The 23,531-nt window shown below is 44.7% G+C and overlaps 1 protein-coding gene across 7 annotated transcripts in view; it reads right to left on the bottom strand.

Moving 5' to 3' along the window:
* spop (speckle type BTB/POZ protein) overlaps window positions 1-23,531 on the bottom strand; it is a 108,179-nt gene that overhangs the window by 54,095 nt on the left and 30,553 nt on the right. For 3 of the 7 annotated variants that reach the window (XM_026164226.1, XM_026164225.1, XM_026164229.1), the window contains one exon: window positions 8,149-8,352. In XM_026164226.1, the coding sequence (XP_026020011.1) occupies window positions 8,149-8,235 (87 nt within the window). In that variant the 5' untranslated portion in view covers window positions 8,236-8,352. Of the gene's footprint in view, window positions 1-8,148; window positions 8,353-16,804; window positions 19,038-19,059; window positions 19,172-23,285; window positions 23,386-23,531 lie in introns of those variants that run through there. The other 4 variants (XM_026164227.1, XM_026164228.1, XM_026164230.1 and 1 more) reach the window with 4 other exon arrangements.

Here is a 23,531-nt window from a genome sequence, read left to right as displayed (position 1 = left end):
CATTTACCCTTACAGTTTTATAGCGTTGCCCCTCAGCTGGCTGGACCTTTGTTGGTTCCGCCTCCAGCCGAGGTGCATAGCAGGCCCCAGTGACTTTGGCCTTCCGGATGGGGCACACCGAGGCTTTATGGCCTGGCTGCTGGCAGTAATAACAAAGAAAGTCCTTACCCGCTCCTCGTAGAGTGGATACCTTGGGGGCCCCGGATGGCTCGGGGTTACTCTCCCGCTTCGGCAGACCCGCGGATTGCGGGGACGATCGCTGTGGCGTCCCAGCTGAGCGGACCGGGGCCGCTCCTCTCCGCGCATTGAAATACTGCGTCACCAACTTGGCTGCGGCCAGTCCGTCCGCGGGCTCATGCTCCCTCACCCAGGTCCTCACCTCCCCTGGAAGAACTCGAATTAGCTGCTCCAAAATAATCGCTTCTCCCATCTCGTCCTTCGTATGCTGCTCTGGTCGAAGCCAGCGCCGGTACAGTCCTTTCAGCCGGTAGTACGTCTCGGTGGGGCTCTCCCCAGGTGGAATAATATTAGAGCGAAACCGCTGCCGATACGTCTCCGGGGAAATGTCAAATTTAACTAACAAGGCAGCTTTTAAATCCTCATAACAGTGGGCTCTTTCTTCATCCATTGCGGTATAGGCCTCCAACGCCTTCCCCGCTAGCAACGGAACTAGCCGACAGGCCCATTCATTCTCCGGCCATCTCCAGGTTCTGGCCACTCGCTCAAAGCGCAACAAATAGTTCTCAATATCTTCCCCCATCTGGTACGGTGGAATCTTTGGCCCCTCCGATCGCCTCCACTCTCCGCCCGTCTGGTCGAGGCTGCTTGTCGTTGCCAGGGACTGGCGAGCCGGTTCCTCCAGTAACGACGGCCGGGATTCTCGCTGCCGGGCCGGGGTAGGCAGCACCATCCTGGGGCTACTCGCTGTTACCGTGCTCGGTGTAGCCGTAGCGGCCGTAGTGCTAGCTCCCGCTAACACTTGCCCTGAGCTCTGCTGACTAGCTGAATCCGCCGGCAACAGCGCATTAGGAGAGGGAACGGTCCTCAGCCCCCTGAGTTCTGCCAATAACACAGTCTCTCTCCTTTGCTGTCCCGCCAGGAAGTCCCTCATCATCGCAATCAGTTCTCCATCACGTGCTGCGGTCGAGGTTGTAGGCAACTCCGGACCAATCCTGCCGGAAATCTCCTCCTCCTCTGCTGAAGAAGACGACGCCGGCACTGTGTCCCACGCCAGCTCCTCTGCTGTCTTCTCCCCCGGAAGCTCATGCTGCTGGGACCGCAGCCCTGTGCGCTTCGCTGGGAGGCGCGTTTTCCTCTTCCGACTAGCCATCCCACTGCTGCCACCATATGTCACGGGGTCCCCTTCCAGACCTCTCCCGGACAAACACAGGCGTAGTCGGTAAGGTATTAGTGTGGATACTTTATTTGAAGCGGCCTCCCCAGTGCATAAAAAGATGGTTGCAAAGACATAAAACTGAGAGCCACGCTACACAGCCTGTATGTTACAACACACTCCCCCCTTCATATCCGGCGTCGTCTCTTATATCCCGTAACCCCTCCCCCTTGGCGTCACCACCAATTCTTTATTCTAACTTTAATCCCCGTCTCCCTCCCCCAGAATTTCTTTTTCATTATACACTCACAAAACATATACCTTGATACAGGCTCTCAACTATTTCCCAGAAGTCTACCCGACTTCATATACACATTAACGGCCCACGTAATGAGGCCATTCTCATGACGGTCCAGACACACGTGAACTCATTATTTAAACCCCACACCCCCATACCATCGGCTTGCGTCACCCTGCACGATTGGCGATCCCCCCGCACGTCTCCCCGACCGACGCCCTTAACAAGTAAGTGGGAACCAAAATCTAGCCACCCCCGATGCGGCTGACAACTTGCTCCTCACCCCTTTTATTCCTCTACTCGGTCGTCAGAAAGATACGCCGCCCCGGGTGCCAAATCGAACTAATGGTGGTGATCTAATGGTGGCGGTGCCATACTCAGCGGACTCTGCCTTGAGACGGGTCACTCCGTCACATCATCCCCTTCCCCCCGGAGGTTGGCGATGTGCGGCAACCTAGAGAGGTAATCCGCCACCACATTGAGTGTACCTGGTCTGTGCCGGATGGCGAACCTGAAAGGTTGCAGTGAGAGGTACCAGCGTGTAAGTCGGCTATTATGATCCTTCATGGACTGGATCCAGGTAAGCGCCCGATGATCAGTCTCCAACACAAACTCTCTTCCCAGTAAGTAATACCGGAGTTTCTCCAGCGCCCACTTAATCGCCAGAGCCTCCTTCTCCACCGTCGAGTAATTGGTCTCCCGCGGCAGCAGCTTGCGGCTCAGATATAGGATCGGGTGCTCCTCGCCCGGGTCCCCTTGAACCAACACGGCTCCCAGGCCGCTCTTGGAGGCATCCACCTGGACCAAAAACTGCTTCTTAAAGTCCGGACTCCAGAGCACGGGGGTCGAACACAGGCAAGTTTTCAGTCCCTGGAACGCCTGTTCACATGCTGCGGTCCATATGACCGGATTTCGTTGGTTCTTCCCCAGTAATGTCGTCAGCGGCGCTGCCATTGTTGCAAACTGGGGCACAAACCTTCGGTACCAACCAACCAGTCCCAGGAAAGCCCGCACCTCCTTCTTGGTGCGAGGCCGAGGACAATTCTGGATAGCTTCCACCTTATCCAGCTGCGGTCGCACCTCTCCTCGTCCCACCTGGTAGCCCAAGTAGCGAGTCTCCTGCCGCGCCCATTCACACTTCGAGGGGTTCAGAGTCAGCCCGGCCTTATGAATTCTTCCCAAGACCTCCGACAAATGCTGCATATGCTCCTCCCACGTGTGGCTGAAGATGACGACATCATCCAGGTAGGCGGCGCTATAACCGTCACAGCCCTGTAACAACTTGTCCATCAGCCTTTGGAAGGTAGCCGGTGCCCCATGTAGGCCAAAGGGCATCACGGTAAACTGGAAGAGCCCGGCAGGGGTCCTGAAAGCAGTGTACGGCCTCGACGTCTCCTCCAGTGGCACCTGCCAGTAGCCTTTGCACAAGTCCAAAGTGGTGATATACTGGGCAGCCCCAATCTTCTCCAGTAAATCCTCAATTCGCGGCATGGGGTATGCATCAAACTCGGAGATGGCATTTAGCTTTCGAAAGTCGATGCAGATGCGTAAAGAGCCATCCTTTTTGAAGATAATGACCACCGGGCTGCACCATTCGGAGCAGGACGGCTCGATCACTCCAAGCTCCAGCATCTTCTCCACCTCCTGTCGCAGCTTCTCCACCAAGTGTTGCGGAACCCGATAGGGCCGTTGCCGGATGGGCTGTCCCTCTTTTAGCCGGATCATGTGTTCAACCAAGGTAGTCCGACCTGGGTTAACGGAACACAGCGAAGGCGTCTCCTGCAGAATTTTCAGTAGCTCCGCAGCCTGCTGTGAGGTCAGATGAGTCAATACCGGAGACCTTGGATCCGTAGCCTGCTCAGGTTCACTCTGTCCTCCTCCGTGCACCACCCTGGCCATCAGTGCCTCCCTCGGAGCCGAACGGGGCTGCTCCACCCATTCCTTCAGGAGGTTCACATGGTAGGTTTGTTTCGGTTTCTTTTTTTCCGGATGATGGATCTCATACGTCACTGGTCCCATTCGGCGAAGCACGATATAGGGCCCTTGCCATTTCGCCAGCAGTTTACTGTTGGAAGAAGGGAGAAGTAACAGCACCTTTTGTCCGGGCTGAAACTCACGTTGCCGGGCCTGTTGGTCATACCAGATCTTCTGGCTTCGTTGAGCATCCCGCAGATTGGCTTCGGCTTCGGCCTGGTACCGCTCCAACCGCTCTCTCATCTCCAGCACAAACTGCACCACCCCTTTCTCATTTGGAGCCACGGTCGAAGACTCCCACCCCTTTCGAACGAGATCAAGCGGCCCCTGTACCTCCCACCCATAGAGTAACTCAAAGGGGGAGAACCCCGTGGACGCCTGTGGAACCTCTCTATACGCGAACAAAAGAAAGGGTAACCACTGGTCCCAATCTTTTCCCGTGTCTGACACAAACTTCTGTAACATCCGTTTGAGAGTCTGATTAAACCTCTCCACCAACCCATCTGTCTGTGGATGGTACGGTGACGTCTTGATGGCCGAAACGCCTAACTGAGTGTGGAAGAGCTGCATTAACTTCGACGTAAAGTTAGTCCCTTGGTCGGTCAAAATCTCATCAGGTATCCCCACCCGAGAAAACAACTGTATCAGTGCGCGCAGAACATTAGGGGCTGTGATCGCTCGCAACGGAAACGCCTCTGGGAAACGGGTCGCGTAATCACACACCACCAATATGTACTGATAACCCCGACCACTTTTTACTAACGGACCCACAATGTCCATAGCTACCCTACGGAAGGGGATAGAGATGACCGGCAAGGGTTGTAACAGAGCCCGATCCGATTTGCGCGCTGGGCAAGTTTTCTGACACACAGGGCATGCACGACAGTACTTCTGTACATCCGTATACATTGACGGCCAAAAGAAACGCGTACTAACCCGTAAATAGGTTTTTTGGCGACCCAAATGGCCTGCCCAGGGGAGGGTATGAGCTAAATGCAGAATGAGAGGTCTACAACTAGCAGGGATCACAAGCCGCTGGTGGTCCCCATCAACTGCATACAACACATTTTTCTCAACCACAAACTTCTCTTTTCCTCCCCATTTCCCTGTTCCCCCTTCAGGCACATTAGCAAACAACACTTCCAACGTCTCATCCTCCCTTTGCAACACAGAAATATTTTCAGGTACATCCCATTTCATGTTCTTATTGCCCGGTCCCTGGGACCATAGCTGCTTCTCAAAGCGGCGTTGGCGACGAGATTTTCTCGGCCCTTTCGTGCCACCCTCGCACAGACTACTGTCCAAGTCTGGCAGGGGTTGGCATCCCGCCTTCGCCTGGGCCCTAGTGACCACTGGGCCTAACACCTTCATTTGAACATTCCCCGATTCCCTCCCTTTTGTCTCTGTGTCCCGCTCTTCTTTTTCTTGCAACAAATCCATAAGCACAGGCACATCCATCCCCAGAATAACCTCTACCGGCAAATTCTGTACCACCCCAACAGACAATAAATATGGCTGGTCATTAATAGTCACTGTTATTTCCACCTTTGGGTAGGGATGTTTGTCACCATGCACACATAACACTTCTTCTTGTCGACTATAGTCCACACAGTTCACTGGTACCAAGCTTTGCTTAATTAATGACATAAAACTACCAGTGTCCAGCAAAGCAGTAACCTGCTGCCCATTTACCCTTACAGTTTTATAGCGTTGCCCCTCAGCTGGCTGGACCTTTGTTGGTTCCGCCTCCAGCCGAGGTGCATAGCAGGCCCCAGTGACTTTGGCCTTCCGGATGGGGCACACCGAGGCTTTATGGCCTGGCTGCTGGCAGTAATAACAAAGAAAGTCCTTACCCGCTCCTCGTAGAGTGGATACCTTGGGGGCCCCGGATGGCTCGGGGTTACTCTCCCGCTTCGGCAGACCCGCGGATTGCGGGGACGATCGCTGTGGCGTCCCAGCTGAGCGGACCGGGGCCGCTCCTCTCCGCGCATTGAAATACTGCGTCACCAACTTGGCTGCGGCCAGTCCGTCCGCGGGCTCATGCTCCCTCACCCAGGTCCTCACCTCCCCTGGAAGAACTCGAATTAGCTGCTCCAAAATAATCGCTTCTCCCATCTCGTCCTTCGTATGCTGCTCTGGTCGAAGCCAGCGCCGGTACAGTCCTTTCAGCCGGTAGTACGTCTCGGTGGGGCTCTCCCCAGGTGGAATAATATTAGAGCGAAACCGCTGCCGATACGTCTCCGGGGAAATGTCAAATTTAACTAACAAGGCAGCTTTTAAATCCTCATAACAGTGGGCTCTTTCTTCATCCATTGCGGTATAGGCCTCCAACGCCTTCCCCGCTAGCAACGGAACTAGCCGACAGGCCCATTCATTCTCCGGCCATCTCCAGGTTCTGGCCACTCGCTCAAAGCGCAACAAATAGTTCTCAATATCTTCCCCCATCTGGTACGGTGGAATCTTTGGCCCCTCCGATCGCCTCCACTCTCCGCCCGTCTGGTCGAGGCTGCTTGTCGTTGCCAGGGACTGGCGAGCCGGTTCCTCCAGTAACGACGGCCGGGATTCTCGCTGCCGGGCCGGGGTAGGCAGCACCATCCTGGGGCTACTCGCTGTTACCGTGCTCGGTGTAGCCGTAGCGGCCGTAGTGCTAGCTCCCGCTAACACTTGCCCTGAGCTCTGCTGACTAGCTGAATCCGCCGGCAACAGCGCATTAGGAGAGGGAACGGTCCTCAGCCCCCTGAGTTCTGCCAATAACACAGTCTCTCTCCTTTGCTGTCCCGCCAGGAAGTCCCTCATCATCGCAATCAGTTCTCCATCACGTGCTGCGGTCGAGGTTGTAGGCAACTCCGGACCAATCCTGCCGGAAATCTCCTCCTCCTCTGCTGAAGAAGACGACGCCGGCACTGTGTCCCACGCCAGCTCCTCTGCTGTCTTCTCCCCCGGAAGCTCATGCTGCTGGGACCGCAGCCCTGTGCGCTTCGCTGGGAGGCGCGTTTTCCTCTTCCGACTAGCCATCCCACTGCTGCCACCATATGTCACGGGGTCCCCTTCCAGACCTCTCCCGGACAAACACAGGCGTAGTCGGTAAGGTATTAGTGTGGATACTTTATTTGAAGCGGCCTCCCCAGTGCATAAAAAGATGGTTGCAAAGACATAAAACTGAGAGCCACGCTACACAGCCTGTATGTTACAACACACTCCCCCCTTCATATCCGGCGTCGTCTCTTATATCCCGTAACCCCTCCCCCTTGGCGTCACCACCAATTCTTTATTCTAACTTTAATCCCCGTCTCCCTCCCCCAGAATTTCTTTTTCATTATACACTCACAAAACATATACCTTGATACAGGCTCTCAACTATTTCCCAGAAGTCTACCCGACTTCATATACACATTAACGGCCCACGTAATGAGGCCATTCTCATGACGGTCCAGACACACGTGAACTCATTATTTAAACCCCACACCCCCATACCATCGGCTTGCGTCACCCTGCACGATTGGCGATCCCCCCGCACGTCTCCCCGACCGACGCCCTTAACAAGTAAGTGGGAACCAAAATCTAGCCACCCCCGATGCGGCTGACAACTTGCTCCTCACCCCTTTTATTCCTCTACTCGGTCGTCAGAAAGATACGCCGCCCCGGGTGCCAAATCGAACTAATGGTGGTGATCTAATGGTGGCGGTGCCATACTCAGCGGACTCTGCCTTGAGACGGGTCACTCCGTCACAAAGACATTACGAGGAAGCTTGCCGAAGTGAGTTCGGGCTGGTTAAAGACAAAATCTTATAAATCCTCTAACATCTTTAAAGACCACAAATTAAATAACCTCAGCATTTACAAGGGGTGAAATTAAAATTATGGTTACAAAAGCAGTCCAGTAAAATATACCCCATTTCTTATTTCTCAGTTTGTACACCTTCATTTCCTTTTTTCGCATTTTACCAGAGTATCAAATGAAGGAGGTGATAAAGAGATATGAGGAGAGAAGAGCTGAGGCAACAGGCGTTGAACAAAATTAAAAATCACTGCTTCAGAGCCTCATTTAAAATTGATTTCTAGCGAAAACAACTATTGCCACAGGTGTGTCATAAATTGCTTTGTTATATCCCAACTACAGCTGTATTTGTTTCATCTCAGATGGTCAACGGTTTTGCAAATCAGCAAAATATTATCTATTAAGTCTACTTTTTAATTAAATTAAAAACGTGGTGCAATGTGATCAGATATACTTCTTTTGTTAAATCACACACACACACACACACACACACACACACACACACACACCATTTTTACTTCAGATGCATTTTAGGAATTGAGACATCCTTCAGCATTGTGTGCTGAGATTAATTTCCAGGCAAAAGGACAGGAGACACAGGAGACTGGTTAATGGCACTGGTTAGTGGTTACCATCTTAAGTAATGCCTGACAATCTAACTATAATATTTCAAGATGCATTCTGGCCTGATTACGGTTCAGTTTAGTAAAACACAAGGAAGTGAAAAAGTGAAACACAAAATATAAAAAGTCATGCATTACTCACCTGAGTATAACACCAGCTCTCAGCCACAGGACTGCTGGACATTTCTGCCGGTGGTGGGGGACTTGGTACTCTGGACATTGCCAGCATTGATGCTGAGAGCACAGAGTTGGGCAGTGGCAGCAGCCAGATGTGGGATGAGGTGGTATGAGGTGTATGAGGTAGGAAAGGTCCAATAATCAGTCAAGCTGGCTGCCTCTTAAACCCCTGCCATACAGAGAACAGCAGAAAGTTGAATTCAGTACAACAGACTCTAAAATAGCTACAGGCTCCCTGTAGTGTCACAGAAATACAGCCATTAAAACAGTTTGACTTTTAAAGCAACAAAACCGATAACTAAGAAATCTGCGACCTTGTGCATCCCATGTGTGTATGTGCCTCTCTTTGTACATGTCATGGCAATTCTTAATTAAATGTTTGGAATAATTGAGTGGTATTTCCCAGTAAGTAGGAAGCAAGGGCTCTGGATTTATTTGTTTTGGGGGAGGGATAGCTCAGTAGGTAAAGTGGTCACCCCATGATCGGAAGGTCGGGGGTTCGAATCCACTTAACGGCTACCCTGAGGTACCCCTGAGCAAGGTACCGTCCCAACACACTGCTCCCCGGGCGCCTGCTTAGTGGCTACCCACTGCTTCACTGAGTGAATGGGTCAAATGCAGAGAAAAACAAGTAATTTCCCCATGGGGATCAATAAAGTATCCATTATTATTATTATTATTATTATTATTATTATTATTATTATTATTATTATTATTATTATTATTATTATTATTATTATTTATAAGAGTCTTTGGCAGTCAAAGCACAGCAGCAGCGTGCACTCGGCTTCACTAAGGGAACCCTTCCTTTATCTGCGCGTGGTTTCGTCTTTGTTTTGCTTTGAGATGAACAGAGTGCTGTGCCAGCCACGTGATTCCAGCCAGGCTGCATCCCATCCGCTGTGGCTGTAAGTGAAGGGCAGGACTTAAGACTTTCATCTCAAGCAGCCAGTCTGTACTCACAACACACACAAGGTCACACTTTACTTTCAAACGACTAAGAAAGGTCAAAGTTTTGTTTGATAAGCACCTGTTCCAAGGCTGTTTTTATTCCAGAATACTGCGGTACAGATTTAGACTGTAACGGCTACATCACCTCTCCGCTTCCATTTGAAGCAAAGCGGAGTTTCCTCATTATTTTCCTATTCTAATTTTTGGTCCGTTCTATACTAGCAGTCTCAAATGCCTGAACATCTTACTGAAAAATAAAAAGGAATATGCACGGTTTGGTTTCAAAGTGTAATTTCTCTGCTGTCTAAATCTCTCATTTCCTCTCGTCTCATTCCCTTACGCTCCTTTCAAGTTCCTCTCCACAAATTTCATACCTAAGTCATCAAGGTCTCAAGATCTGGCTTTTCTCACTCAACCTGCAAGTCCCCCTGATCTCCTGCCAGAGAAACCTTTCCACTCCATTGCTTAATTAGTGTCTGATTGAAAGACAAGTTTAGGACCTAAGAAAACTTGGCAGAAACAGTACTGGACCAAGAATCCAGAGAGACAAAAAAAGGGAAGGAAAGGGGTAAAAAGGTAAGAGGAACCTCTGTCTCTTGGTGAGTGGATTGGAAACAGAAGAGGCGACACGCGGACCTCACCGGCTCTGGAACCAGACAACTTAATTAATGTTTAGAGCTAACGCCTGAATCTGATCATCTCAATTCGGTGCCCCCTTTTCTTCTTTTGTGCCACTTGTATCTGATGAAAACACTGGTGGCATTTTCGCTCAGTAAAACAATAAAATATTAATCAAAAAAAAAGTCGGGAGAAAAGAAAGCTGTACTCATTTGCAATTTAAATTACCTGAGACTTCCTGGCAATTAATTACAGTCTATACGAGTGAGCGAGGGTGATTTTTTACATGCATGTGCTTCCTCGTGTCATCATTCTGGTATTGTATCACAGTGTATTCAAGGCACAATTTACCAAGTGGCTTTCTTGTATCGTGTCCCTTAAAGAACACAATGAATGCCTAGTAATCACAGGAAATCAATTTAAGAAAACATGACAACACTGGCAGCACTGCTAACAGCCTCACAGCTTTCTAAATACACCCAGATGACACTTAACCAGAAAAAAGCTTGGGATGTTTTTTTTCCTTGTTTTTCATGACAAACATCAAGAGCAAAGCAGTAGGAGAAAAGCAACAATAACAACTGAGAGACAGAGGAGATGCGTGCTAATCATAGGACTCCCTCAGGAGAAATGTCTTCAGACAGTTCATTTGTCACAGGAATCTGAAGATGACGGTGTGAACGAAAGGAATGGCTAATAGGTGATAATGCATATGATGTAGGGAAAATAAATATTGTCACATTACAGTGTATGGCAGGCACAAAGACTGTGCTCTCCCAAAGGCAATTAAAAGACAAAGGAAAGAGGTAATCGAGGTGCTGTGGTTCAGATAAGGACTGAAGAATTTTTTGCAGCTACTTGGTAGCCATCAGCACTTCTAAGGTTGGATAAAAAGCAGTGAAAATTAGGATGAGGATAAGAAGTGCTTAGAAAGAGAGAGAGCAATGCAGAAGAACAGCAAACAAGTTCAGATTCTGCAGAGTATACATCAAAATTTCTCTGCCTGCAAATACAGCAAACTAAAGAACTAGACAACAGTTTACTCTTCTGTAACAAAAGCATACAAACGCTGTGCTAGGGATGCTGCATTGTGAAGACTAAATGACCTGTCCTTCTTTACCACTACAATTTTTGAGGGCTATTGTTGTATTGAACACCACTAAAGTAAGAGGTTCTATTTTTAAATCTGAAAAACTAATGTCACAAGCTCACCAAAGTATTTTCTGCATGGTTTTCACATGCAATTTACAGGCCATATAAAAATGAATTGAGTCACAAAGATGTCACCATCTGGTTTGTAAACTGCCATTTCGAAGACTCGGTTTTAGCATTGTGGCATTGGCTCTCCTTTTTTGTTTGTTTGGGGGTTTTTTGTAACTGTTAAGTTACAAGATAAAACTACAGAGCCTGGTTAACAGTGCTGCGATGGACTGATGGACAACATCACACAGTCACAGAAACCTGCTAACGCTAGGCGACTGTTAGTCATGACAAAATAATGCTAAAAGGTTAAATGTTCACAAAAATGTGTACAGGGGAGTTATTTAAAAGTTTGCCCCCAAACAGCTGTTGCAAAAAATTTTCATTTCTGCTGGGCATTTTAGCACAGAAGTCCATGGGGACTCATCTTCAGAGCAATTTGTCATCATTTGAGTAACTGGAAATGAAGAACCGTTTCTGGCACTTCTGCATGAGCCTTATTATAGTCTTGGATGTTGCCACTCTGGTTTTAACCCATTCTGCACTTACAATAATTACAGTTTAATCAAAAACAAAGTGCACGGTAGAAAAGAGAAAATGTTCTGCACTCCTGTCCTTCAACATCGGTTTTTGCACATCTTTATTGAAAATGTCATTATCACAAAATCTTGACTGACAAGACACATCATTCCTGATTTTCTGCACAACAACCTCAGCACTAAAACCTCTTGCAACCATTCATTTTTTAACCTATGGTTCATTTCAAGAAGTCATGTTTTAACAAATGTTCTTACTTTACATTCACATAAGTGTCAAAATGGTTTATGTCTCTCCACACACTTACACTTAATGTCTCTCAACACACACTTAATCTTAAATGATATACAACAATTTATCAGCTCTTTGACATTAGAATTTCCTCAGTTTTTTACATTTCAGGACTACAGACAGTGAATAATTAGAAAAAGAAATAGTTTACAAACTACATAAGCAGAATAAATGTACCCTACAGATCAGAATTCAGTGCTATGTTGAGTTATAAGTGTAACTTGTGGGCTTCCTTAGGGCACGTCGTCATTTTTTACCTTTTACCTTGCAGAAGATTATGTTCAAGATGCCCCTTTCAAATGACACCTTAAAACCAAAATGCAGCCGGCAAAAAAAAGCATGGCACAAAACAAGTTTGATCTTCTGTTTTCTGTATGTATAATGCAGAAGGTGTGACTGTGTAGCAAAAGGAGTATAGGAGGATGGGCCAACTTCAATCCACATTCTCATCCCATGTCTGCTTTCAGAAAGGTAGGCCAGATGAGGAGAGTGAGACCTGGAGCCCATTTATATTCATTACAGAAAGACAGTCTGCTCTCACTCTACCAGTCCAGTCACCATCTCTCTCCATCTCTCTGTCACATACTTCAACACGCCAGGGAAGAGACTCTGACAAACCAAAAGACAGATAGATTCAACTTCTTCTGCATAAACAAGAGGTAAGCGAGGTGATGCTGCGTCTGCCTCTGCCATCAGGATGAGAGCTAGAGGCCACCAGCTGTCCAGACCGTTACAGCCCCACGGTATACCGGTACCACATCACTAACATGTTACACACTAAGTGAATACATGACACTCGGCTCATGGTGTAATAATTCCTGTGCTGCGATATTCACTCCATCTGTAAATTTTACGTGGTGATAGCATATTCTGTGCATATGTTACCTCCATCTGCAAATCTGATATTGTGAAGAGCTTACAATGCATATTTACACTCGAGGACACATTTCTGTTCATTTGTTTTTCCATCTGTGCTTGTGACAATCTGAATAGCTGGTGATGCACATCGCTTGCACAGCCTTCCCAACCTCAGTGTCAGTGAGAACAATGCATATTTAGCTTGTTTACTTTCAATATGTCTAGCTGTTGGAGTATTATCTTTACTTCATTGCAGGATAAAAGTATTTATTGGCCCTTCTAAAAAAAAAAAAAAAAATCTTAACAGGATCAAAGAAATGCCAAGTTTGCCAGACATTTGATATTTAAAACATTTCCAATCATTTAACTAGACTTGCTTGGGTTTGCCAGATAAAACGTGTAGATCACCAATAAGATTTCCATGCAGGATCCGTTGGTGCACAGGTTAACAACCATGGTGTAGATAGGAAGAGAAATGGAGAAAGGATCATGTGAACAATGTTGTAGAGGTGAGGAGAATATCAGCCAGGATCATGAGTTTGAAGGTAGAAACTGAAGCGTTGATGCTGAATGTTCTTCGATGAAGAAATGCAAGTAAAAAGGAACAGGTGTGATGAGGTGGTGTTAGAGAGATATAGTGTTAAAAAGAGAAAAGCACAGATGGCAGAGAAAAGGATGGATGAGGTGAACATGCATTTCAGGAAGAGGCAGGAACATAGGGTGACAAAAGGTGGGGAGGACTGGGAAAGTACAGCTGAAGTGGTAATTTGCTAAGAAGGTGTACCCTGTGGACAGAGAAAAGGAGACTTGGCTTTGAATGAGGAGGTACAGGAAAGCATTCAAAAGGGTTAGCAAAGAAACAAGAGGGATAGTCAGGAGGACGAGTAAAGAAGACAGAGCATTGGGAGGCTAGGTGGCAAAGAGAAAGGAAAAGGTGTGTAGTGATTTCTATGTGAGGCTGGAAAGGAGCTGAAAGATGTTGAATATGGAGCTGCCAAGTAGGAGGAAAAGAGGAAGACGACAGAGAAGATTCATGGATGTGGTCAAGGAGGATATTCAGAAGGTTGATGTGACAGAGGAGGATGCTCGGGATAGGGTGAGATGGAGGCAGATGAACCACCGCAGTGACCCCTAAAGGGAGCAGCCGAAAGCAGAAGCTCATGCATAGAAATGCTGGAGAGTGCACATTGTTAAGCTGCTGGGCTGACAGAGCATACATCAGTTGTAATTTTCTCTGAATTGATAGCCTGACTTCTCCCAGATTGTGTTCTTTTAGACCAACTAAAATTCAAACAAAAAACATCTTTGACAAATAACATTTGCTCATATTGTTTCCTCAATTAGACTGAACAGTAGTGATGTGTGGATCGATCCTGAAATATCGATTCCTCCGATACCAATCATTTATGTTCTAGAATCGATTCTCACATTAAAATATCGATATTTTAGTAATTTAGAGTAAATTTGTAGTTTATCATTAACAGGAACACAGTGGAAAGAAACTATAACATTCGGATTGCCTACATTCAAAGGAACTACTTCCTCTTCCGCCTTTCATAGTCATGTGCGAAATACGGCTGTATAAATGTCTCGCAGCCCCTTGGCGTGCGCACTCACAACAATGGCTGAGCGTAATTGTGCGGATGTATTTTACCTCCACAAACAGCTGAGACGTGGTTTGCAATAAATGTGGCAAAAAAAGTGAGGTGTTGTGGCCATACTTGCCAACCTTGAGACCTCAGAATTAGGGAGACATTCAAAAGGGCTGTTTGGGCGGATAAATATATTTTACAGGGTTTATTTATCGGATAAAATACGTTAAATGTCACCGTTATTATTGGCCGGCCCGGAAACAGCGGGGGTGTCCAAATTCAGAGGCTGCTTCCACCTGAGGACCGGCCTTCGCGGTCTAAAGAAAGCCGGGTAGTACGTCACGAGCTCCCTCGGTGGAGTGAAACTCTGCCGTCTGCTCCTTGCTGTCTAAAATATAACCGGACACTGACGTAAACTCTTCTGTTTAATCAGTTTTCTGTTTGACGTTTATTCAGCTGTGTGAAAACCCCGGAGGAACCCTCCCGAGGGAATAATAAAGTTTAATTTAATTTAATCTAATCTAATAACTTTAATCTCAGCCAAACCGATTTACTCACGAACAAATAAAACACTGAAAAAGCCAAACAAGAACATTTTTAAGTTATCAAAGTGACTTGTACATCATGTTTAACCCGAGTGGTGAAAGACCGCGGGGGTTTGAAGACGATGTGTCGGTCGGCTCAGATATTTGAAGTTTACACAGCTACATCCTCACCTGAAAATATGTTAAACGTTTTTTTGCGACCCAGAAAGAGAAATAAGAGTGATATTAAAACTAAGTCGCTGCCGTCATTGTTGGAAACTGGAATTGGCTGGGCCGCGCTATGAATTCTGCGATATGGTTTTTCAACTTTGTTGTCCGGGTGGAAAATCTGGAGAAAGGTGGGATTCTCCCGGAAAAATCGGGAGGGTTGGCATGTATGGTTGTGGCAACATCACTAACCTTGTCAAACACCTCAGAGTAAATCATATCACAAAATATGACGAGCGTATGTTGAGGCGAACTGAAGAGGAGGAGAGGGACAGGTGCTGCTAGGGTGAGAGTCTCTCACGGAGTCCTTAAGTCCTCCAGGCAGGCAAGGTGTTCAAATAGCACACAACTTTAGTTTTTTTATTTCTATATGATGAACTCTGCATTATTAAGTGATAAGAAGAAGGTATTCTGATGTCCTGTAATCATTATGACGCTATAATTTGAGATACAATAAATAAAATCCGTTTTGTACAAAGTATCGGTATTGGATCAGTATCGTCGATACCACCCTGAATATTACTTGGTATCGGATCGGAAAGGAAATCAGTGGTATCGCACATCACTACTGAACAGCCATAATGCTAAAACCACTGAAAGTGTAATTTTCTGGGAATCTTCAGATCCTGATATTTACTTGGATGTTATTTGACATGAGGCACCCCCTAAACATCCTTGCAAATGATCACATTCCCATAGCAATGTCACTGGCAACGGCCTGCAGTACAATGCACCGTACCACACTGGACGGGGGAGAAAAAAAAAAAGAAAGAAAGAAAGAGAGAAAGAAACAGAAGAAAATGAGTCAACAAACATGACACAGTGTTGACTTGGTCTCCAAATTCCTGAGATTCTAATCCGATCTAGTACCTGCAGGCTTTGTCAAAACAAAACTGGTCAATGCCTTATAACCCACAAGACCCAAAAATCTGATTCTAACATCCTGGTTGCAAATACCACATGGCACCTAAGAGGTAACATATTCATACCATGGTGGGAGCTGCAGGAGGTGAACCTGTATAATATTCAGCAGGTTGGATCATCAGCCTATAATATCTTCACAGATCAATAATTTGCAATTATGCCAGTGACTGTGGCTACAGAGCCAGTCGTCCTAACATAACATTCTTGGCAGTCCATTAGGGTACCTGTTTCAGTGTAATACTTCACCTAATTAACTGATAGTTACAGCCAGGGACCACTGCTGCATTGCACATTTTCTCTTTATGCTGCTTCTGCTGTCATGGCTAAATAGTAGCAAAAACACATGCAGAAAAAATATTTAGCTTTACTATCCCTACATATAAAATGTCGCTGTTGAAAAATTACAATCTACATTTACCATCACCACGAGTTTTTGGATTATGAACACAAGTGTAGGTGGTGTTCATATTCTAAAATTAATACTTGTTCCAACATAATCTAATGTCACCTACTCTAACTTTACAATAAATTGCCATTCTAAAGACAAACGGATCCTATTGTGGTTACATAAGTTATGTAGAGTTATAGCAATGTTTTTGTATGAAAAGGTTAAGTTTATCCAATAAATCCTTCAGTATGACCATATGGCAGGGACTTCAAGCAACCTGGTCTACTGTGAAATAGGAGTGACAGAACAAAACAACAAAAAGCCTTCTGGAATTCATTACAGCTATCGCAGAGTCTCAAAAACAGAAAATATATTCATTATACAAAAGACAAGGAAAAACACATTCTACATGCAAGCACACAAACACACATCAATACACAATTAGCCTGTCACTATCTTAATTCCCTTTACACGGAAAATAAAATGGAAATGTTAAAAATATTAAGTTACCTACTATCCTCTCCCTCAGAGAAACAGGTGGGAAGGTGCTGAGACATCGCCACCAGGTGGACAGGGGGTGGAGGTGCGTAATTTGGCCGCTACAAAGAAAAGCCAGAATCACAGCAGGGATCCTGGAGTGTTTAGAGGGTCACCTTGTGCAACAACAGGCACAGAGCAAACCTGTGAGGTACACAGGCGGGCTGCAGAGTTGAGAGGGACAGACTACAAACACTGAAAACCTGCCAGAAAACTGAGGTTAAGTGACAAAGTGCTGCAGACTTCAACGTATGTGTGACGCATTTCTGAACGTAAATCAAATGCCCACATGCTAGCTCATCTTTTCACAGCCTAGAGCCAGGCCATGTTCTTCTATCACCACCACCACAATTCTCTTCCCTCCAGCTCTGGTGAGCAGTCTGACAGAGGGTTAATCAAGCCTGTTCATTATAACGTCAGATTTCATAAAAAGCTTAGGCAGTATGTGCAGATCCATCTGGGGGGTTAGCAAGATTGATCAAGTAAAGTAGCCGACCCTCATTTCTAAAACTCACAGATGGCTGGAGGTGCACATCCTGTCAAATAAGTACATGCACATGGATCATAAAAAAGGAAGATATCCCAAATATTCGTTATGAGAGATTCTGGATTTGTAGCAGAAATTAAGGGCAAGAACACTGAAAATATTTGAGCTTGCTGCAGGAGACACTGGCAGGCAAAACATGAAAAGGGAAGGAGAAAAGCCTCTCAGTGTTGAGAGAAAGAACAAGTCTAGATGTGGAGCATGTATAAAAACACTGTAAAACAGTGTCTGTCCATCTTGCCCGAGGCAGTGCTGATAGCCCTGACATTCACTCAGAGAAAGAAAAAGAGTGAAAACAGGGATAAGAGAAGGCCAGGAACAGTGGGCACACATGCATGACAGAGCTGAGCATAAATTCGTCAGCGGGTTGGGAAGACGCTGTAGTGTGTCGGATCCAGGACCGCAGGAGGTGTGATGGATTAAGAGGCACTGGCAGAGACAGAGGTCCTCCCTGAACCGTGGAGCAAACTCCAGCGAAACACCATCACTATCCCTCTCCGTATCACCAGTCATCTTCTCTCACTCTCCATTTCTCACAGCTTCCTTCTCTCTCCCCTTTTTAAATCACCTAAACTCTCCGTTTTCACTTCTCTTAATCCTTCTCAAGACTGCTATAAAACTGAGCAACCATGCCTTACTACATACCTTGCTTTAGATCTACTAATTCACGTGGCATTTTCTACTTTAGATGATTTCAAACGAGAAAGGTATTACTTGCAGCTAAGATAACAAAACTACTATAATGCTAGCAAATAAAACAAGACAGCTTAGCTCAAAATATATCCCCAGCTGTACTGCAACACATAACATACCGATGCATGTACTGTATGTACTGCATGTACTGTAAGTACATCACAGTGTTTGCTATAGTCATACCAAGAAATAATTACATTTTCAATACAGTAAGTGAAGTCAAATCTTCCAAACTGGAGGAGTTCCAAACCTCCTCTGGCATCAACATCAGCACAAAAAACATTTGCTTGGAGCTTCATGTCATGGGTTTCCATGGCTGAGCAGCTCCTGTCGGTGTAATATACAAGTAGCCCAGTACGTCTGTGCATCTAATGTAATAGTAAGGCTGAAAAGACAAGAAAAGAATATTTTGGCAGCATTTGCCCTTTTCCATCATCCTCTCTTAAATCCTCCCACTTCTCCGTCATATTCTGATCTTTACCAAATCTCTCCATTGCTCTTCTGTTGCAGAGCAGACCAGCTGCTACATGACTCAAGTGCACATAAAGGTTATATAAAGAGCAGCTTGTACACAATTTAAACTACAGTTAAAACGACTTGAGAAGTTTTAACACAATGCAATGCAGTCCAGAATTTACACATGAATTACAGGTCGGGCAAACCTGTAGGTGAGAATGTAAACATCTGATTCAGTTGGAAAAGTTATTAGATGGTTTTTACCCTCTCAGCTCCCTAGTATAAAGTGTACATTGTGTTTCCTGCATCCTATATACTCTAGAAAAGTAGCAAACCTTGTCTAAATCAAACAGAGTAGTTCAAATCGATAGCCAACTATCTCATGCTATACAGTGTAGCGCAAACATGTTAAACCACTCGTCTTTTGTTTATTTTTTGTAGGAAATTTTGAAAAAATGTGCAGTCAATGATTGAAACACATCCAAACATACATAGAAATATATTCTATAAGGGAAAAACAGACTGGTATGTCCACCTTTGTTTTTCAGCACAGCCTGATCTCTCTTAGCCAAGCTTTCTTCTAATTTCTTTAAGTGGTCTTCAGGAATAGTTCTCCAGACTTCTTGGAGGACATTGCAAAAGTGCTTCTTTGCATACCAACTGCCTTTTGTTCCATTCTCTGTCAAGATGATCCCACGCCGCTTCAATGTTGCGTGCTCATGTCCAGGCTCTGAGGAGGCAAAACCATGACTGATTGAAACATGTCACTTCATAAGACCAGTTGCCACCAATTTTCAAATAAATTCTTGTGTAATTTGGCATACCTCAGTTTTCTACCCATTTCCCACCTTTAAAAATGAAAGAAAAACTGGAGAACACAAGACTACTTTACGAGTGGTGGCTCAAGATTTTTTGCACAGTACTATATGTGAGAATGGGAAACCTCTTGATTTTCCCCAACACTATTCAAATTGTGTGTGTCAAAACACCTGCAGTCTGTTCAAAGTTTTTTCCCCACACAAAGATGCAACGTGTGAATAAATATATGAAAGTGAATGGCTTGGTATACTTCCTTACACATGCCAACTGCTTTTCTGCCTTTTAGGATTAGAAAAATGCAAATTAATCTGTTTGCATACTGGCAATATTCTTTTCCCATATTTTGCAAACTCCGATAGAAACCATTCCAATGTAACATTTTTATCAGTCAAATCTGCAGGAAAGATAAAGGACTTCTCTCACATATGGGGTACCTTTTGCAAGTGGTACGGAAATACAACCCCTGTAAATAATGTGCCATGCTATGCTGGATTTTTATGGGCCACATCTCAAGCCTCTCAGTCTGCATTCACACAGTTTGTCCTTGTACACTTCTCCAGTGTGATCAATTAGCTCTATATAATTACTGACAACACAAGTGACAAACTAATACTCCTAAGCGTAGACACACACAAACAAACACACACAAAGACACACAGCAGAAACAGTCAAACCTGCTGAGAAAATTTGCAGCCCTGAAAAAATAAAAATTATTATATACTCTGAGACAGACATCAAATCATAGTGGGCCCATGTTGCCAAGATAACAGAGAAAAGCTTTTTAAATGACAAAATGATATTGGCTGCAGCAAGTCCAGAGGTTTTTCACTGTCTTCTTTTCCAGTGCCCAAAGCAAAGTCTGTCTTACTATCGAAACAAAAATCTTCTTTTAGCAATGTATTTCTTCTAAACTAAACTGATACAAACATCATTTGTATAACGTTTTCATACACTCACTGAGGCAAGGCTTCATTCAGCTTCACCAACTGTTCTCTTACATATAACTCTCCCTCTTTAATTTCTGCCCAGCAGAGGCTCTCCGCACGAAGTTTCAGTCTCGTGAAGTGAGCTGAGCTTGAAGCAAATGGGAGGAGTGAATGGAGAGAGGCAGAGTTGTTTTGTTACCGCACTCGGTGCAATGATGCAATTTATAATTAAAATGCAAATGGAACGACAGGGAGTCTCTCTTCACCTTGTTTTCACTTTACTCCAACATTCTCAGGGGAGGCTGATCTCTGCCCGGGATCTATGTATCCAAGTCAGTAAATCAATTTTATATGAAGCACCGAAATCAATTTGAGACTTAGGCTATACAAAAACTCAAGTACAAGACACTGTTTAGCTGAGAAAAAAAAACTTGAGATGCATAGATGGACACATCCAGCCTGTGGCTATAAAAACAGTCTTTTGCTTTGCTATGATGATGTGAGGGATTTTAAAAAGCTCAAATCCCTAAATTGAAAACTAAAAGCAATTATTCAGCAACAAGAAAACACAGACCTGTCTGACACGTCCACCACTGACCTGTCTCTGTTTTGACTATAGCTTATCACAAAAGGTGGTTCAAGCATCCCCTAAGCTTTAATCTCAACAAACAACAAAGATAAACACTGTGGAATGAATCATTTGAGAAAGTTTTATATCAAAAGTGTGCCTGACAGAGAAAACGATGGAGAGGAGGCCTTTTTTAGTGGTTGTCCTTCAGCATGACTTTGTCATGTAACACATTTCCAGCTCAATTATCTGCATCCAGTGGATTTCAAACACATTTAGCAAGGACCAGAGAGCTTGGTAATTAGCAGGATCCCTGGCTCATAAGGGGACCAAAAACAAAGCCTGTCTTTAGCTCTATCTTTATCCCCTTCGTTTGTCTAATCTCTTCTTATCCTTCTCTTTTCACAAAGGGTGTTGGACATCATGTATGCACTCTGCCAGTTTCTTTGTATGCCAACAGGTTTCAGCTTTTCTGGACCAAAGCATTATGCAAAATGAGAAACTTGGAGTAGGCCTGAAAATTAGTAAACGGGGACTATTAAATTGTATCCCACATAAAACAAATTCAATTAAAAAAAACAAAAAACAAAACCTATATATTGAATTACTCTCCACTTCGTTGTTAGGTACACTTTACAAATACTGGACCCCTTTTGCCTTAACAGGTTCCCTAATTATTTATGGCACAGATTCAACAAGATGCTAGAAGCATTCCTCAGAGATTTTGGTACATATTAACACAATAGCTTATAAAGATTTGTCAGCTACACATCCATGATCCAAATCTCCAATTACCAGTACGATCTATGGACTGTGGAGGCCATCACGGTCATATTCAAGAAACCAGTTTGAGCCATTTGCACCCATCAGAAGATGGTTACACTCGGGTCATAAAGGGATGGAGATGGTCAGCAACAATACTCAAGACAGACTGTAGTATTTAAACGATGCTCAATTGGTACTAACAGCCCCAAAGCCTGTCATCAAAAATATCCCACTGAACCACTGATGGAAGGCAGGATTGATCCATGATGATGTTTACAGCATTTTCTGACCCTACCACCAAAAATCTGAGACCTTTGCATTCTTCTATTGTCCAATTTTGGCGAGTCTATGCAAATTTAGCCTGTTTTCCTGTTGTTAGCTGGCAGGAATGGCACCCAGTGTGGTCTCCTGGTGCTGTAGTCCATGTGTTTCAAGGGTTGATATCTTGTGCATTCAGACACACTCTTCTGCATACCTTGGGGGTGATGAGTAAGTTTGTGAGTGACAGAGTCTGTCTCAAGTTCAGAGGAGAGTGGCCAAACTACCTTTCTCCTGTGAACTCTGATGTCAAACAGGCATTTTGATCCAGAGAACTATTGCCCACAGTATATTTTCTCAATTTCATACCCTTCTCTGTAAACCGTAGAGAATGTTGTGTGGAAACTTCCCAGGAGATCAGCATTTTCTGCTGGTATTAAAGTTAAGACCATAGCACACCCACTTTCCATTTTTTGTTTCCCTTTTAATTATGGCTTGAAATCCAAGCAACTTTGTGCATCTCCAAACATTCATAAGATTTAAGTCTGCCACAAATAACCATGACACATTCAAAGTCACTTAAATCACTTTGTCCTCCATTCTGATGCTCGGTTTAGACTTCCCTAGGTTGTCTGAATCATGTCTACACGCTGTTGGTGACTGGTCGATCAGTTATTTAAGTAAAAGAGCAATTTAAAAAGGTGCAACTAATAAAGTGGCAGGTGACTATATACTCACGGGACCCTGTAGCATAGCACAGAATGTCATGTACAATGAAACAAAACTTAACAGACCTCCAAATGCAGCATTGTGTAAACTACAAGGAGTATTGAATATCTGATAAAATATACAGCCTGAACTATTCCTACAAACTTGATAAAGTACCAATTACTACTGTGCAATTCTGATTTACAGATTTCATGACATTGTTAAAACTCAAGGTATTAAAGTTAAGACCATAGCACACCCACTTTCCATTTTTTGTTTCCCTTTTAATTATGGCTTGAAATCCAAGCAACTTTGTGCATCTCCAAACATTCATAAGATTTAATTTCAGCAAGGAATAATTTCATTATCCTTAACAATGTTCACTATGGTGCTCTGTCTAGAATGGCTGCCTATGCTTGCATTTAGTAGCTTTGAGTTTGAATTCAGTGACAATTATACTTTTAAGTACCATAAAGCTACAAATAATCCTCTTTCAGGGGAAGGGGGGGGGGGGGGGGGGGGGAAAGCAGATTCAGGGTTTTGCTAGCGATTTTAAGATAACAGTGGTGGGCTACATATACAGTAATGATTCCAAAATCTCACAGTAAACTACCGAGAGCTTAAAATATTTACTATGTAGAAACAGTGGTGTAGGAAGGAAGCAATTTCAGGCACAATGAGATTTTCTGCCATTTTTTCCATTTATTTCCTCCTTACCATTCCCTCCTTACTCTCCAACAATTATAATGACGAACTGTGCCGGCAGCAGTACAAGTTACGGAATTTGTGGGATGTCATCCTCAACAGAGCTGTGTGTCTGCAGAGTAAAAGAACAATGACAACACATGTGAATCCACTGATATTGGATTGGGGGGGGAAAAAGAAAATATTGTAGAATTTTGAAAGCATGTCTTCAAATACCAAGTGCCATTGACCATTCACCAATTTATCTTTTCTTCTTGT

This window comes from Astatotilapia calliptera, chromosome 4, assembly GCF_900246225.1.
Source record: "Astatotilapia calliptera chromosome 4, fAstCal1.2, whole genome shotgun sequence".
Lineage (NCBI taxonomy): Eukaryota > Metazoa > Chordata > Actinopteri > Cichliformes > Cichlidae > Astatotilapia > Astatotilapia calliptera.
This window is presented reverse-complemented; position numbering and strand designations above follow the sequence as displayed.